The sequence below is a fragment of the Bombus affinis genome, chromosome 6 (genome assembly GCF_024516045.1).
Source record: "Bombus affinis isolate iyBomAffi1 chromosome 6, iyBomAffi1.2, whole genome shotgun sequence".
NCBI classification, from domain to species: Eukaryota; Metazoa; Arthropoda; class Insecta; order Hymenoptera; family Apidae; genus Bombus; species Bombus affinis.
The window spans coordinates 7,086,020-7,104,387 of NC_066349.1; the positions used below are offsets into that span (position 1 = coordinate 7,086,020).

Genomic DNA, 18,368 nt, shown 5'->3' on the forward strand with positions numbered 1-18,368 from the left:
CGAGTGTATCTGGAACGATAAAGAGAGAAAATGTACTCAGGAATCGTTGTACGAGGATAACGTTGATTAAGGATCAAAATAAGAATATTGACTCCATTTCCCAAAAAGAAATTTCGTTTACGAAATTCGTCATAAGTGTGTCCAGAATAAAATGAGAAAGATCACGGTACCAGTGTTGGTAAAACGCGTAGTCCTCGAACACGATGTCGCCGCGATAACCTCGGATTTTTTACCACTTTTCAAGGATCCGAATCCACGCCGGTCCATCGTGCTTTCTCCACGCTTAATTTACTGGATCGTAAACTTCGCGGAGCGAAGAAACGCGGTGTATGTACACGAGGAGCATGGCTTCCCTCGTTCGGAGATTTTTCGAAAGGCAAAAAAGTAACCCAATGCCTATCACACTGACACAATTTTCTCATCGTTCAGAGGCACACCGGCACCACGCACACGACATTGCGACGCGTGAATTATTTACTGCGCGTAAATGAAGATATATCGTAGGGAAATCCTTTTTAACGACCGTCTTTCTTCTGGCTGTTTTGACTCCCCTGAAAACCATTAAACACCGTACGCACGCGATGGTTCCACGAGGATGCGGTACACGAGGTCCACGTGGATAAAATTATCAGTGGCGATTTAAATCCGATAGCTGCATGACTCAATTTTACAATCGAGACTCGATTAGTGACCAAGCTTGAATGAGGCGCCATTGATGGTGGATGTCACCATTGTGATTGTCACCATCTCGCGACTTTAATAATTAAGTAAAAAAGAAAGGAATCTGAAAACAAAGTTGTTTATTGACAAATAAAAAGTTTAAACGTGAACAATGTTTAAGCTATATCCTTTTTACAAAGAAATAAAAGGAAAGTTAAAATAAAACAGAGTTATAGTTTATCATTTAATTCTTTATCATTTGCATTATATCATTCACATCTTTTATTGGTACAATTTTATTTTAGATACTTCGAGACTGTTCAAATAATTTGTACGCTAAGAGTAAACATTTTTTAGGGCAACATTTATATATAAAAATCCAGGAACTGTACAATAATTAATATTACGTCCCAATCATACTTGTTTCATGGCAACATTTTTATGAAGTATATAGTACTTTAAACTATTCTCAATATGCAAAAGATTAACATCGTGAAACTTCATTCATTGTTGAAAGAAAGGGAACAAGAAAGAGAAGAAAATGAGAAGTGTAAAACATTCAATTATCCTGTTACAAATCAACGAGCACTTGTCACACGGGACGCGTTCCCCGATGTAATAAAAGCAACGGCGCGAAACAACACGGTCTAAAACGACCGCGAGGAATCACGGCCACCACTCTGGTCAGAAGCGTTCCAAGATCGAGTTCCAATCGTCCCCGTATCAATGGTACAAAACCACGTTGAGAGGGAGAGACGTGACTCCCGCTTCCCTCTCGATCGATCATATCGAGTCGGTCGACAACGAAGAATTTCCGTGGTATCACCGGCTGGCCGACTGTTAGCGAAGATCTCCAAGGGGCCGCCGAAAGGAGAGATGATCAGGACAAGCCGTCGTCGCAGCTGTGCTCGCGATGCAGTCGCATAATTTATAGCATCGGCTGGCCCGTGATGCCACAGAGAAACGCGCGTATACACGAAAAACACACAGCCATGATCACGTATATAAACGCGTATACAGAGTGTTTTAAAAAGTTGGGATCTTTGGAGGAACAACGCTGATCAAAATAAATAAAAGAGTCTTAACAAACATGGATACAAATATCATTAGCTTCGAAGTTATAGGACGTTTCCACAAGTGAAGCATTATTAGATCGTTCCATACGACAAAACATTACTTGCACGTAGTTCTTTTCAAAATCTCATAGTAATTTTTCCTTGAAATAATTTTCAAATCCTTTGGTATACTTTTTCAACGATTACTGTAATTTCTTCATTTACAGATCTCATTAAAATAATTATGCATTAAGTAATTACTTAGTTGGTATAGGAAATATCCTGTCCCCTCCTCAAATTCTAAACTTATGTTTCCTAAACTCCTCATTGCTATATTTGATCTAACGATTTACTCGATAAGGATACAGGTAGCTCATAGGTGAAAATTATAATCTTATAACTCCGAACCTAGTGACATTTGTACCCACGTTTATTAAGACTTTTTTGCTGATTGGTGCGAACTAAGTGCTACCAGTTGATGCCACTAAATGTTCCCTCAACTTTGAGTCTAACTTTTTGAAATAACCTGTATGAACACGCACGTGTTTCACAGAGGAAGAGAGAAGAGAGAACGTGGTGTTCCTCTGTGTGTGCCGATGAGACACGAAGAAACAGAGAGACGAGAAAGAGAATGGACGAGAAAACGGTGAGGGGGAGGGAAAGGGGAGAGAGAGAGGAACATTAAGATACCGACACTAGCTGGCAGCAGTGATGGGGGAAAGGCGCGGCCTTTCGAAGAGAGGGACACGAGGGACAAGCATTCTTTATGTGTCTTATCGGCCTTATCAAACGGCCGGTAGTGATGTGACTCTGGCCTACTCCCTCCCTCGCCGTGCTTCCAGGCATATTCCTTTCCCCTTTCGCCCCGTTGCTCGTTCCGTCGACCGTGTTATTTACGAGCATCACCGATGAGAAGGGCACGGGGGGTCTGGACCAGCCGGGAAACCATCGTTCTCTTTTTTCTTCTTCTCAGGTCTAGCTAGATCGGTTCGAACAACTTGATCATCTTTCTGAGTCTTTTGATTAATCTATCGACTTCAATTTTTATATACGATATATCCTGGATATTAAAACTGTCGTATAGTTTAGAGGGTTGATAAGAATCGTTTCACATCACGTAATAGGAATTTAGTACTTGCTAAAATTCTATAAGTGCTTGTCTCGGATCGATATTGACAGAAAGAAGAGGTTTTCACTGCTACAACACTAGAAACCAACAGTTTACCAAACAATGGCTACTTTATTGAAATTCAATCTCCTTTAGACGCTCGTTTCGCGGTTCATGGGCCATCAAGACGAGTACGGGTCTCGCTGTTCGTCGTCCGAAAAAGGCACCTCCGTTTCATTCCTCCAGTAGAAACACGATCCATAAATCAACGGGGAGAGAGTGCGTATCGGTGTCCGGACAACGCGGTTTATTCGCCGCGGGTCTAGATTATTTATCACTTTTGCATCGATGCAGCCCTCTCTGGCACGTCACCGTTAATGCAACCGTCCATACGTTTACATTGTCGAGAGTGTGGCAAAAGCGTCGTCACTCCTACGTGACGTTGTATGTATGTACCTATACTATCAGGAGAAGAGAAGAAGAAAAGACGAGAAGAGTCGCGACCTAACCCTCTTCACTCTCGAGGGGCTGTAGCCGAAGCTGGCATCTGATTGATATACGGACTGTTAAGTGTTTGCAATAACCGACGTTTATATCCACCTCTAATACATCCAGCCATAAATAACCGGCCACTTCGAAGCCTGCACGCGGCACGAACCCGCGACCATCTCCGTCCAGGAGGCTGAAAAGGGAACGAGCTGATTCGCGAGCTGCCTCGAGGTGAGACGTTGACCAGAAGTCCGCTTTTTGGAGGTATGACGGTGTTTGAGATGTCGATAACCTGTCCTGAATTTCGACTGTTAACTGCGAGTTTGATTTCTCCTTAGAAATCCGCCATTATCGCCAAAAAGATGAATTTTCTTTAATAAAATTACAAATATCGCGAGTATTATCAAAATCATCGTCATAAATCTTCTACAAGATAAGAACATACCCGATACATCAGTTTTCCATTTCAATATCCATGAACTTCTATTAGGCCAAGAAGAAGAACTCTGTCGAGGAAGATACCGATCAAAATCATCGCCATAAATCTTCCACCAAGCAAGAAGAAACTTCAAACAACTATTCTTCGTTTCAATATCCGCAAACAACCATTATATCCAAATACCAAAATAATAAAATAATTTAGAACAAACAAATGATAAAATAGCTGACAAATTAATAGCAATACAGTGAGCACATTTTGGTTACTTTGTGTGAAACCAGCCGCTTATCCATTACACGCTTGGTATGCCGTCACGCCCTTTTGTGCTCTTCGTGCCATTTAATCCATCTCTAAGAGATCCTCTGCGGAGGGAACACCTGCAATTTTACGATCCAGGTGTCGTCCACAGCTTAAACTCTTCGAAATTTGCTAAATCCTGCCCCTTAAGCACCCTCATCGACGCGTCGGATACGTCGTTTTGTCGCCGAAACAGCATTTCTCCGACATGGTTCGGCACAATGCCCCGTCATTAGCAACTAATAGACGGCGTTAAATAGGATTTAGGGAAAACGAACGACCATCCAAATATTCTTTCCTTACAATTTGTCATCTGTGACTTGTATCGTTTATTCGTAATTCTTCAGTTGCATATAAACGTTTCGAGAATGGAGACAAATTGGGAATTTGCCCTTTAAATTCTCAGTATTATTTGATGGAAAATTTTTAGCTATATTCTAGATAAACCAAATATAAATTCTCTGTGCCTTTAAAGATCAAGTTTTCAGAGAGCTGTTTATCTAATTTTGTTTTAATATTTATAACAACATTAAGGTTTTGCAAATTGGTGGAAAATAGGGGAATGTTTAGAAAATATGGGCAAATTTTAAGTATATTCTAAACGAAGTATAAACACTGTGTTCCTTGCACTTTCAAAAATCACCATTCCCAAGTACCAGCCCGAAATCGTCATCGGATTTTCCTAGAGCATTTTGACGTTTTATCAATCACGAGCTGCCAGAGCTGTCACTTTCATTAGGCCGCAAGTTGCATGGCTTTTTCTGGCTTGATGGATGAATTCTGGAAGTCTGTAACACGAGACCGTGGCTCGGGGGTGAGAATACCGCGCGTCACTCCGCGCACGGGGGCTGATCGTGTTGTTTATGAGATTTTTATGGAGACGACACGCTCTACACGCACATATGTATGGAAAAACGTGCACCCTCCCGCGATAAACCGGATAATAAAATGTCGAGCAATCAGCAACCCCCGATTTTTTCCATCCTCCCTCTCTTTCTCTTTTTTTCTCGAGTATTCATAATTAGAGAATCGTGAATTTTCTTTCCCCTCGAGAAAGATCCTCGATGATCGATCATTTTTCCTACAAACCTGTTGAATTCGTTCCAATCATATATGCGTTTTTAGTATACCACAGTTAGATAGTTAGGTTGTTAATCGTTAGCCTTATCAGAGGTTTAGCTCGTTTTCTTAATTTATAGCTGCAAGAAATTAAGAGGGCGATAAAATAATTCCCAAGGATTAATTGTATAATAGCTTTTCGCGAATTGATCAATCGTATTAGATACACGCGATAGTATTTCATGTTTTAATTGAGAATTCTCGTACGTTTATGAACCGCTTTGATAGCATCGTGTCTGATACCATTGAAGACCGTTTGCAATTAGGAGCAATATTTATGACGTCTATTAAGAGACGTGACTAGTCGAATTTAAGATAGTATCTTATATTTGTCGGAGATGGAGAGACACCGGAGCCTTCCCGTCGAAACCGGGGAAAAACCCCTAATATTGTATTTTGGATTCCATCATAGCCGTAGTTAAACAATCACCGTTCTTCAGCCCGATTGTAATTGCCTGCAATCTATGAGAATGAGTTTGGGTTCGAGGTGACAACCAGTCACTGAACGTAGCCGCGGTCAAGGGACGAACATTTTTTCTAACAAAGTCATGAAAAAGTCTATAGCCCTCCGTAAAAAGAAATAGTTGTAACGGCACTCGACAGTAAGCATACTAACGGTTTCTGTCTCGTGGCCCGTCATACGCAGACCCTATTCTATGGGTAGGTTGATTGCCGGTTGTCGAGACATATTCGCAAAACATCTGCAGCCAGTCTAATGACCATAAACCTTAAATGATCATAAACCTTAAATCTTAATTAACGAAAATAGGCAAACAGTCTTTTTCCGCAAATGACACTTCCGAAGACTGACCAATTTAACAATAATGGCAATTTCCCTCACTCTTCGAACGAAGACTTGTCTCCACTAATATAAAAGGCCTGGGGCCGCGAGAGAGTAGAGCAGTTTTTCCGAAACAGCGTCACAGTGAGAGCTTCGAGTACGACTAAGGTATCATTTCGACGGAGTGCTTAACCCTTTGAGTGCTGTGGGTGCACATAGGTGTCTGGCGAAAGCTATCGGTGTGGACATATATATGCGCTTTCTGTAAGTGCCCGGCATGGGCTAAGGACGCATGTATGGGTTTTTCAATTTTTCCGAACACCTACGCAGAAGTAATACTATTACGTTTGTGTGAAATAAATATAAATGCATTCCTTACGGTAGTAAACAAATGCCAATAGTGTCTCGTTATTGTTGAAGTGGTCACCACTTGTAAGAAAACTCTACATTTGGTTTTTTTAGTTTTCTCAAGCACTGAATTTTTCACACACAAATAAGTTATTAACTTGTGTTATATTTACTAAATTTAGTTTTCTAGTTTATTGTTTTCTAGTTTATTATCCAAATTCTAGTTAACTGTAAATTTCAATGTTTATAATAAATAATTAAAAATAACTAAAAAATAACGCTCTTGAATCATTTAATCTCGTGCAAAAGAATTACTATAACTTATTACGATTTTCGCTTTGAATAGTCAATCAACAGAGTTCAGTCTAACGAAAAAGTATTCTGTCCACAGCGATCGTCAGCGCTAGACGCGCGCCGTCCGTACGGATGACATAGGCCGCGAGTAGTCAGCACTCAAAGGGTTTAATTCGCGTGCTAACTGAGAGTGCCACCTAGGGCTCCTATAAGGCTATTAATTAAGTGCCAACGAGTAAAGGGTAAAAGAGTCCCGTTGACCGCGGATTCGTTATCGGAGCTAAGACTATTGTCATTCGCGTCGCGAGTACCTAACCGCCGCAGTTTATTCGTCAAATCTCACATCTTCATACTTGTGCCAATAAATTCTGGATCGTACCTTGACAATGGCTAATACTGGCGAAGATTCATTACCCGCCCACACCTCCGATCCTACTGGCTTTCCGACATATTAAACAATTAAAGATTTATTAATATAGTTATTTTCTAGTGGAAGACAATTGTTTCTTTATAAGGTACATCGAACGATTATTTCAAGAAGTATTGATTGAAAAATAATGTATTGCTCCTAACGATGCTATTTCATTTTACATCAAACGTTGTCATTTTTATTATTTTCATATGATAATGATCCCTCATATTTCTATTTTCTCGTATGGCAAATTGCTATTCGTTTTTCTTTTTTGGGGGGAAGAAGTAAGAGAAATGGCGCAATCAGGGTAATGGGTGACTAGTATGCTTTAGAAGCGGTTCCCACAATAAAAGGCACACGTGAGCTCGTTGTGGGGTATGGGACGTAGCTTTTTTTACGGGGTATCCCTTACACGTCGGATCGACTCTCGTCAACGTCTCGTATTGCTTAGCACGGAGGATTAAACCGTCAAGCTGTTGAACGCGCGACTTCGAACAGACATGCTTCGTCAAATTTTCGACGTTACGTCCCCTTCATTTCGTAAAAAGAGTTCGGGATTAGTATGATTAAACTCTCATACGAAGGATAATACAGGGATATATCGTCAATTAGCAGGATTAAATATTTTGTTTTGATAGTTTATCCAGTGTTTCGACAGGAATATTACAATTATTTAAAAAATCTATTTATCTAATCAAGTTACATCTACAGTTATATGTACAAGAAAATCGTAGAATGACCTTACAGTTGCAAATTAAAAAATCTACGATCAACCTATTACAAATAACTATCTACCAAAGTCCACTCCCACTATATATCGATCCAACAAGAATTCACAGGAATCAACTAAACACAATTAAGACCAACAAAATATTCTAGAACAGTTTTAGAGAACCAAATTCAAAACTCGTGATCGATGAATAAAAAGCGATCGATCCCAAATGACTATCCTCCAGAGAGTCGGCATCTACAAAGACTGACAGGACCAGCCAAATACGATGAAAGACTAACAAAAAAATACAACAACAGTTCTAAAGATTGAAATTTAAAAATGCGCATTTATCCACCAAATCCAAAGATTCAAGAAGGGAAATCTTTATAGCCCTCGAAAGCACAATTAATGATGTAAAAAAGAAATCAATTCCAAATCACTATTCTCCAAAATCCACTTCAACAAGGACTCGCAGGAACCAGTCAAATAATCCCCCGTGCCGAATTTCAAAGCCTATAGGTACTCTCTCTCTCTCTCTCTCTCTCTCTCTCTCTCTCTCTCTCTCTCTTTCTCTCTTTCTCTCTCTCTATCTGACTATATAGCATCGCGCAAGTGGAGACTCGAAAAATCTGACGTGTCCCGAATCTCGCTTAATTAATAGCCTTATAGGAGCGTGAGGGGCGCCGTGTTGCCCGAAGGACCCTCTGCGCGTTGCTCGCAGGACTGGTCTGCAAATGGGGGCACGTGCAGGCCACGTGTCGGTAAGAGGATATCCGTCCGTGCTACCCTAAGCGACCGCCTTCAAGGGAAAAAGACGGAACGAGGGGGCACTGGCTTCGTTCGTTCGCTGGTCTCAGGTGCTTTCTGCCTCCTTCTTCGTCTTCGGTTTGCGGCGTTCCTCTTCTTCAACGTGCGCGCACCGTGTAATCCCGGACAGGGGGAGAATGGGCCGAAAATAAAAGAAGGGAGCCACTCGTGTTGCCGCCGCTTCGATGCTCTCGCGCATGTACGCGGGACCGACGATCCTCCGTCGAATCCGATTTTTAGAGCTTGATTGATTTTTTGAGATGACCTGGCGATGCTTGGTCGATGATGGCTACGATGATTATAACAGAGTATTCGAGAGATTATAGCTGCGAATGGGTCGTTAGAACGAATTGTATTGCGGTTGATGTCCTGTTTCCAGATTTCGAGTGATTGCAATTAAAGGTAGTTGGCAATTTGGAAAAATTCGAGTGTTATTAATTAAATTTGTGCATAGTGTATTATAAGAGAAACGCCGACAAATACAGAGTGTTGCAGGGTTTAACAGCTAAACTCTGTCAGTATATTCTACAGGCATAATCCAGGAAAAAATGTAATTCAAAGTTAATAGAAAGTTTTATTAAAAAGTTACGATAAAAATACAGCAGAGAACAATGAATGGTTCAGAAACTTCAAATCGATAATCATCGATGTTTAGAACACTAAACTCCAACATCCTAAATTTACCAACGATTCTTTTGTTTGTTTATCTACACAGATTGAGCTTAACGCACAAACTTTAACACGCCGCTCACGCCTACAACTATTCAAATGTCGTGTCCAGCGATTCAATATACCCAACTGACAACTGGAAAACCTCCAGCGAACAAAGGATACTTTCTACTTTTCAAAGACGGACTGACCACTTTGGGGAATCGACGAAAAATCCTGTAATCCCCGCGGTGTCCATTGATCAGCACGCGTTTCCCATCCACCTCTATGCTCATAGAACGACGTGGATTTCCGCCAAGGCACAATGACGGCGAAACATTTTTCAGCAGGCCCAGAAGAGACCGACGAACGAAGAAATAGGCCCTTCTTTCATTGTAACGTGGTTGTCGAACGTGCATGTGCAACCAGTCCGGTTTTGGTCATTCATCGCTTTCTAGTGACTCTGTGCTAGGCTTGAACGCGTGCTTGTGGGCGAGACACGATCCACGACAATGCGCACAATGAGCACGGGGTGGACCGTTTAGGGTTGCATACCCTCGAGCTTTGTGAAAAACGGCCGCCCCCGATCGAAATTGCCGCATTTCTCGGGCCTTGCTCTCCCTTATGATCTCTCTATCCTGGTGCACCCCAGGTCACCCTCTCTTGTGTCGTTTCCTTGTCGCCGGCTGAGTCTCGTGCTGAGATCAGACGGTCTCGTTAGCGCGGTTTAACTCTCGTTTTCTGACCATTCAATCTCTGTTTGGCTTTCGTCTACAAACTGAAGTACATAAATAGATCCATAAGGTTATTAGGTAGTTTTAAGTTGTGTTTGTAGAAATTGTAATTTAGCTTTGTGAAATTGGAAATGTTGTCAGTTTGTCGTGAAACACACAGAGAGGCTTGGTGTGTCTAACTTTTTGTAGGTAATTCTTCTTCTTTCACTTCGTAGGCCAATTAAATCGTTTATACGGAAGCCTAATCTTTTTGACGTTATGTATAATGTGTAAAAAGAGGGATTTTCTATACTATTCTTCGTTGATTTACGTATTAAAAATTTATTTCAATAAAAGCAATACCAACGACATACAGCAACATGTACAACGTTCGATGTTCGCAAAGTTAAACATTCGAACTATTCTCCAGTAGAAATAAAAATTTGGTGGAAAGAAATCCAAGGATGAAATTCTAGTTGTTCGCAAACAACTGATTTGTGAATCTTTTATTCAGACACGAATTACTAATTTTTTTGGACCAGCGATATCCATCGCACAATCTCGCGTCTATTTCCTGTTTCGTCTCTCCCGTCATTTCCTCTTAGAATTCGAAACAAGAATGCGAAAAGCGCGTCAGCGAACGACACAATGCTATTCGCTCTTGCGAGCACGCTTAGAATTGGAAAAAAGGCTGAGGGGCTGAAGGGGCTTGGTTTCAGCTCAGCCGCGGTCTTTGACTCTACTCGGTATATGCATATACCCAGAAGAAAATGTCGACGCGGCAGAAGAGGAAGCGGAAGGGTTGCGCGGCGTCGTCCGCCAGCTGGAAACGCGGATTCCGGGTCAAAGAGTGGAAAGCTTTCCTATTTCGTTCGCGTGCCAACGTTGCACGTTGTTTTCACTGAAAAATCCACTTTCACGAACGCGAGTTGAAGGAAACGCTTGGGCTGTTCGTTTCGAGCACTGCTTTTTCTTTCTCTTTTTTCATTTCTTTCTTGATCCCTCTCGCTTGCTTTTATTCTACGCGGGCTGTTCGCCTTTTCTTCAACGGCGGCCTCCCCGAGCACACGAATCTCTGCCCATGGAAACAGAAGTCGCGAAACGGATTTTCACGACGAGAGATCGCGTTGCGCCTCGCTCCTTTCCCACCGATTATGCTACTCACGAGCTTTCGTGCTCGTTGAATATTTCGACGTGAATCACCGTCGAAACAGTTTCCTCTAACTCAGAGAACGAAAACAGACGTCACTACAAGCAAAAGTTGGTCAAGGTTCGCCGTTCGTCTTTGATTCTCTTCTCTTTCTACCTGCCGTTGCAACGAACAATGAAACGCGTGTATAATGCTGCACTGTTTTCGCGACTTTGCCTTTGAGACGTTTTTCTATGAAAGAGAACTGAATCATGCGACATTTGCAAGATTTCTTTTTATATTCTTTGGATATAGGAGCTTAATCCTGCGAATAATGCCCCTGTACGAGTGAGTAACATCATGCTAAGTTCATGTTTCAATATTTATCAAAATCTTTTGTCTGGAAGATGATCATTATACATACATATGTATGTAACAAGCCAACAATGCTACAATTCTAATTATAAATTTGTATGTAAATACATAAATTTATAATGGATGTTACATGTTATGAATATACTAAATTTGTATACCAACGACAGAATTAAAAAGAAGAACAAAGATTCAAAACCACGAAATATAGCGATCATTATTAAGATCATTATTAAGATTTACCAGTCCCAACCTTCGCCATCCCCTCTTTTCCTAAACAAGTCGTTACAACGTTCATTGCAGAATATCAATAACACCATTACGTCTTAACATGAGCCACCATGGTGATCGGTCAATTTATTCGCAAGCGTAACAAATAAACCAGTAGGGGATTTCCCGGGACGCGTTCTAACGCTCCATAGAGACGTGGTATTGTGAACCTATCAATGAACGAACACAAATTTTAACAGTTCATCCGGTTACGTTGATCCCGAAGGTATAAGCGGTTTCACGGCACGACCCCCGAAATGCAAAGTTTCCTTGAGGTTCTATAGGGCTTTCATGGGTCTCGTCGAGTCTCACTCATGGGGGGTTCTCAACGGGCGGGGCCCCATTCTCCGCGGGGCGCCGCTCTTTATTGTACCGTCACTGCGTGTTTAGTACTCACGCGTCAAGTTAACAGCACCCCTCCCCTTCTCACCTTTCTTTCTTTTCTTTTCTCTTTCGTTTCTATATTTTTTCGACGATCTCTTTCCCTGTATTCCGCGTTTCAACTACCACGGCTTCTCTATTGCGATCAAGAATTTCTCAGAGGCTTCCAATAATCGCCAACTGTTTCTTTATACTGTTAAGTATGGTCTCGGGTTTGTATGTTTTTGTTATATGTTACTTGGACTGATCGAGAAAGTGCCTGAGAAGGTTAAAGGGATTTTTACAAGATTTTTGTTATAGGGGTAGTTTAGAGGAGGGTTGGCTTTGGTTAATCAGTCTAGTTCTTTGATATTGAGATTATGCGAGATTCTTGAAAGAGAAACAGATCAATGCTTTTAGTTCTAAGACATTTCTACATTTGATTATCCTTTACCTATAATTTAATGATTAGTGTTTAATTTCTTAAAAATAACCATAAATTACACAGTAAATTTTAGAAGCTAATACATACAGTGTATTACTGTCGTCTGTTTTTCAATCTGTGAAGTTGAGTTGGTGAAAGCTAGGAATAGAAACGTGAATTTTCATGATTCACTGTTTTGCAAGACCTGATGGGTTGTTTAAAGAACACTTTTGTCTTTAGCTGAATGCTGACCACTCGTGAAAAGCGTCTCATTAGTTGGTTCTAATTTAACAGGCACGATTCTTCTGTAATTAAAGCTTAGAATTGATCGTTACAATACAGATTCGTTTTACTACTTAAATAGTATATTGACATATCTATCATAGTAAGCAATCCTATAAATTCTTATATATTTTAATTTCTCATTAGCACCGTTACATCTTTATTCATAAGTAATGATAGAAATCGGAAGCAGTTAAATCTAACGAATAAGATAGATGTGGCAATAAATTATATTTTAATTCGTTGATTTTTGCTATGAAAAGAATATTTTTATAAAGGAGTGTTTTATTTTGGTGAAAGATTAATCTTAGCCCTCTGTGTCGTAGTTGTTCACATGAATTACGAAAATCGTTCATAAAGTGCCACTGGATTAAGTTATAAATTGATCGTTTCGATTATGTTGATAGTTCTAGTGTTAAATGAACGATCCTAATAGCACGGTCATTCTCACACAATTATGAAACAGTCAGACGACATGCCGGACGAACGGACCATCGGCGACGTATTCGCGAATTCCATCACTCGACGACGTTATCTGCGGCAACAGCAGCGGTTTCCGTCTACGTTGCAGACGAAACCGGTTCCTTTTTATGACGGAATATCGGACGGACGGTCGTCGTTCGGTTTCAGCTGGTCGCTCGTCCTGTCTCTTCTCTCTTTCTCTCTCTTTCTTTTCTCCTATCTGGCCACGTCTGTGTTAGCCTGTTCCATCGCTGAAACCTGTCGTTTTTTCAGAGACGCAACACCGCGAACAGGAGGAAGGAGGCGTTGAGCTCGAGCCGAAGGAAATACTATGAAAACCAAACGGTTTTTCTTGTATTTTTCGTTTGAGGTTGACCCTCTCCGAAGAATCCGGGTTAAGAGACTTGTAACATGAATCGATAATGTTGCGTCGAATGAAGGATGCGATGGAAATTAGGCGAAATATATTACTAGAAGGTTTAAGTTTCATATTAATGAAGGAAACTTCAAATAGTTTCATATTTGGCTACACATATATACCGGGTTGGTAGTTCTCGTATTTTAAGGAGACAACAATAAAAATGTTTCTTCTGTAATTATACTGTCACGTAGATACACGTACTTCCGGTTCGTGGTCAAAGGTGAGGTCTGTAACACTCGTATAGTCACAAAACTTTCACACTTCTAGTTTTTTCCCGCTTTCTATTAAGACATTATGCTTAATCTATGTAAAAGATCACGAAGAATACTACTAAATTCACTTTTTTTTTTAAACACCGAATATGAGTCATACATAGCTTAAAAAAGATGATACTCTCACTATGAGAAATTTTATTTGAAGTAACAATATTTATTTGAATGCACTTGCTGTTTTGTTTCTTTCCTTAAAGGTTTCTGTTAAAAGATACAAACTTGAAAATACGATAGTTGCTTACGATAACGTCATTTAAAATCTAAACAAAATAATTGAATCGATGAGTCATATATGTCAGTGAAAGTGTTAGACACTAAAAGGGTTGACGTATCAAATGAGAAAACAAAGGACACAATGTATCTATCGTGGACACCAGTTCGACACAAGACGATTGTGCGTTGCGACAGGAAAATCCCGACCAAAAAGTTCCAGGTGGCGAATATAATGACGAACAATGCTGTGTAGAAAAGGCATCGACGTGGGGCAAAAAGACGAAGGCCGCCAGTGTCCCGTCGAATCGACTTTCCAAAGAGCGAAATAAAAAAAGAGAACCGAGACCTTCTGAAGATTGCGGAAAGCCGGATGCAACCGGTCGCTCGATTTGACTTGTGAATTCCTCTCGAATTTTTCGATGGAATCGCGCTGTACGTTTTTCAAAACAAGCCCTTTTGTGGCGACGCATTCGTGATGGAAAAATTGTAGTTAAACGACAATCGCGGTTAAAGGCGTCGCGTGACGAGAGGTAACGTGTAAATTGGTTGTTCATGCAAATGCCAGATGGTTGAGCGGATCGTTGGGCGAACAATTACGACATCTTTTTTCGTCTCAAAATATACTGAAAACGGGGGTAATGGCCCAGTGTGGACAGCCAACTTTCAATTTTGACATGAAAACGAGGTGTCTAAGGTTTTCAGGTGTTTAAGGTACTTCTAACGCTTTGATCTTGGCCACTTCCTCTCGGATAATGGACTCCTTGATAGCAGAAACTTGCTTTTTACATCTTGCTTTGATTCAATACAACCGCGGAATAAGTTATTAGAAACTAGTAAATTAGCGAAATATTTACACGAAGTTATCATTCTTCACGATCCAACATTATTATCTCTTTCACGGGAACAATCATTCGATCGACAACGAACGTTCAGCATTTCCATTCCTACATCCCTGATACATTCATTTCCGTGGTGACATAACAAAACGGCAAAGAACCCAGCCGTCCGAGGCACCAATTTAAAGCGTCTGTTCTACGAAACCACATATACGTAGAAGGCTACGCCACTGTGTACCGCAGCGGAGCCGCTGTTCTCTCGTGCAGACGGTTCTCTGGAGCAGGAGCGCGGCGTGGAGCAAAGTAGTCGTGGTGCTCGAGACAAGGTCTGACCAGACAGAATTGCGGAACAGACAAGGAAAGACAGTATCGGGTTTCGTGTAGGGGTGTGGCCTGTTGTTCCACTGCCGACCAGGGAGGGGGTGCCAGTGGGCGGTTCTTCGTAGAACCGTGTCCGCCCCACCTTGTGACGTGGTAGTTTTCACGGTTCCACCGCAATGCGGCGCTGCCTCTGGCTGGAACCAGTTGCAGCTGTGCCGGTTCCCTCACTCCGCATCGCGGCTTCGGCTCGGTAGACGGGTCTGTATTTACCGTGGCGCAGCGTGCTCGCGCGAATCTCGTTTTCTGGCGTCGTTCCTCTCGACGTGTCGTCGCCGTGGCCGTGGTCGTGGTCGTTGGATCTCGTCGTTCCTTTGTACCACACGGGGCACATGCGCCATGAATCGTGTCTGACGCGTGTCCGGTCGTCCCCTCGAAGGAGCACGAACTGAGATCGATCACCGAGCTGTCGATGCTCCAAGGACACCAGGACGGTGGTAGTATTCGAGTGCAGGTGCGCGGACTAACCGGGTGTTATTTCGTCGCGCGTTTCTCCGACTACCCTAGTGCTTGTGAACCATTTGGTTCGATATGGAACCAGGAATTCCGCGACAAGGTTCTAGGACTGCGCCCCGTCGCCCCAACTCGTCGCGTCGATGAACGACTGTCCGTTGCGTCTATAGTGATTGTGTATCAGTGAGGGGTGTACTTTCTTCTCCGGGGTAACGTGACTGTCTGCTCGGTGTTTCCGTACTGTTACACCGTGTCTTTGCTTTTAACAGAGCAGAATTAGCTGCTGGATTCTCGGAGTGATTCTTTTTCAGCGAAATGTGCCCGCGAGGGCGCGCGTTACCCACTCACCAGACAACGATTATCAGTTCTCTCGTGGACTTTTCTTTCATATTCAATATATATAGATATTGATACAAGTCCGGGGAAAAAAGCAACGCGGAGGTGCCAGTGACGTTTTTGAGTGCGGAAAAAATTGCCAAACCAGGGAAAGTAGAGGGTGAAGCGAGCTTGACGGTGGTGGAGAAAGAAGAAGAGGAGGCAAAAGAAGGGAACCTGCGCAGCGGACGCCATCTCCGCGTTATCGGCAAGCGGATCCCCCGGGACTCCCCCCCAAGCAGCTTCGGCGTCGCGCACCCTCGGCGGGAACTACCCCGCGACAGCAGCCACCCTGATGGGAGTGTATGAGGAGCGCGCCCCTCCTACCACCGGCATGCACTGGGTGAGTGTCATCCCTCTATTCCCTCGGTTCTTTGCTTATTGGCCGTGTACGCACCACAAAACCGTCGAGAGGGGCTCCCGGTCCTTTGTCACGCAGGCCTCGATGATCTGTGGATGATGATCCTTACCTCGACCCTTTGATCTCCACCGAGTTTGCAACTCTTGCAACTTGACACTTGCACCTGGAGCAGAGCTTTTTTTAGAATGTTACAAGAGGAGAGGGGGTCGCAATTTGGTTCTTTGGTTGCTTTCGAGCGACCTATATTCCGAAATTATTACATTTTCGGGAGTTGTAACAGACATTTTTCAATAATTCTTATTAGGTTTATCAGGTTTCTATTAAGTAGGTTTCTTTTGACTGGCTGAAATTCTGGAATTACAGTCGTATTTTCTGCGAGTTGTAATGGGTGCTTTTAAATAGTTGTATCCCACAAACTTGAGAATTCTAGATTTCTATCAACGTGCCCCGATACAACGATCTTTTTCTTCAAAATATCATAGTCTACTTCCTAAGTATCTGTTAACTCCCGTATGACAATTTTTTTTCACGAAAAACAGATTAATCCACGTCTTAGGATCGCTCGAAACGTCCAATCTCCAAGATTCTAAATTCTCAGGCTCGACAAACTAATTAAAACCTCTCGTTGCGAGGGATAAGGGAGCCGCTCGATAGCGGCTGTCGGTGTCCGGTTGTAGCTGTTAATGGAAACAAATCCTAGCTGGATAATTCGATCCAACGATTTTATTGCCGGCGATTCCGTAATTGGAATATTGCTGGGCGAACGAGTCGCCGACGAGCTCCGACGCTTATCGGCGACGCAACGGTTGATATATTCGCCGGCCGTGGAGCGGAACGGGTTTCAGGGATTCGCGACGACGTTGTAGATCGCCGCCGACAGAAAAAACCTCGTCTCGACGACAGACCTGCGTGCGTACACGAACCACGGGTTTGACGGATCGCCACGAAGCTTGTGAATTTTTCGGGTGTCACCGGTGTAATGGATCGCGACACGCGAACCCGAGTCGCGCCCCCGATTTGTTAATTGATTCCCCTGGCTGAAAGGGGTTGCAGATTTCGATCGGTTAAAAGGTATACATTTTTCTTTCTCCTTGTCATTGTTCGAGAAGGGTTGATATTGCGTGAAATCTTTAGACAGAGATTTTTCTTTGGTCCATTGCTGAAAGCGATTATCATTTTTAGTAGATCGAAGCGAAATGTTAAACACTGATCTCGTTTCATTATACTTTTTATACGATATTATTTAATCCTGTCGTGTTCTTCGGGTTATTCTCGTTTTATTAATTTTTCATATTTTCCGTGGATTTTCATTGAATTTCTTCATAGAAGCAGATTCTTACGTTTGTATACGTTCATTTCGATTCGTTCGACGTAGTTATTTCTTGGTTGGCCATACTTTTCGAGAAAATCCTGTACGTATACTCGTGTTTTAGCAACGCAAGTTAATTTTCGAAAGAGAAATCGAAATTCCTCTGTTTCGTGATATTTACTACGAACATTTCACGAAACCGTTTTGGTCATGAAGGAAATCATGTCGGATTAAACGGCGGAACGTGGATGCTCGTGATTTTTAGCGGCGACGTTCGTTTTCCATTGCACGATGGTTCGAACAGTGTCGAGCAATGTACGATCAGCGAAACCGGCGTTCATCTTCAAGGAATGTTAATTCCGTTTTAAACGACTGTTGAATGGCTGTGCCGTTAACGGGTACACCTTGTAAACAAACGTAATTGATTGTTCGGTGTCACCACGATGGCCGCTAATTGAACCGATGCATTAACTCGTGGCTACGCCGACGAAACGAGCTGGATGTAAAACGCATGCCATCGCTTACCAATCTTTCTCTTTTCCCTTTATTTTCGCTGATTCCACCGAAAT

At 42.2% G+C, this 18,368-nt stretch overlaps 1 protein-coding gene across 2 annotated transcripts in view; it reads left to right on the top strand.

The window, feature by feature from the left end:
* Nucleotides 1-15,442: 15,442 nt before the first annotated feature.
* LOC126917947 (protein apterous-like) overlaps nucleotides 15,443-18,368 on the top strand; it is a 54,179-nt gene continuing 51,253 nt past the window's right edge. For both annotated transcript variants that reach the window (XM_050725429.1, XM_050725430.1), the window contains exon 1: nucleotides 15,443-16,472. In XM_050725429.1, coding sequence (XP_050581386.1) covers nucleotides 16,425-16,472 — 48 coding nt within the window. In that variant the 5' untranslated portion in view covers nucleotides 15,443-16,424. The remainder of the gene's footprint in view (nucleotides 16,473-18,368) is intronic.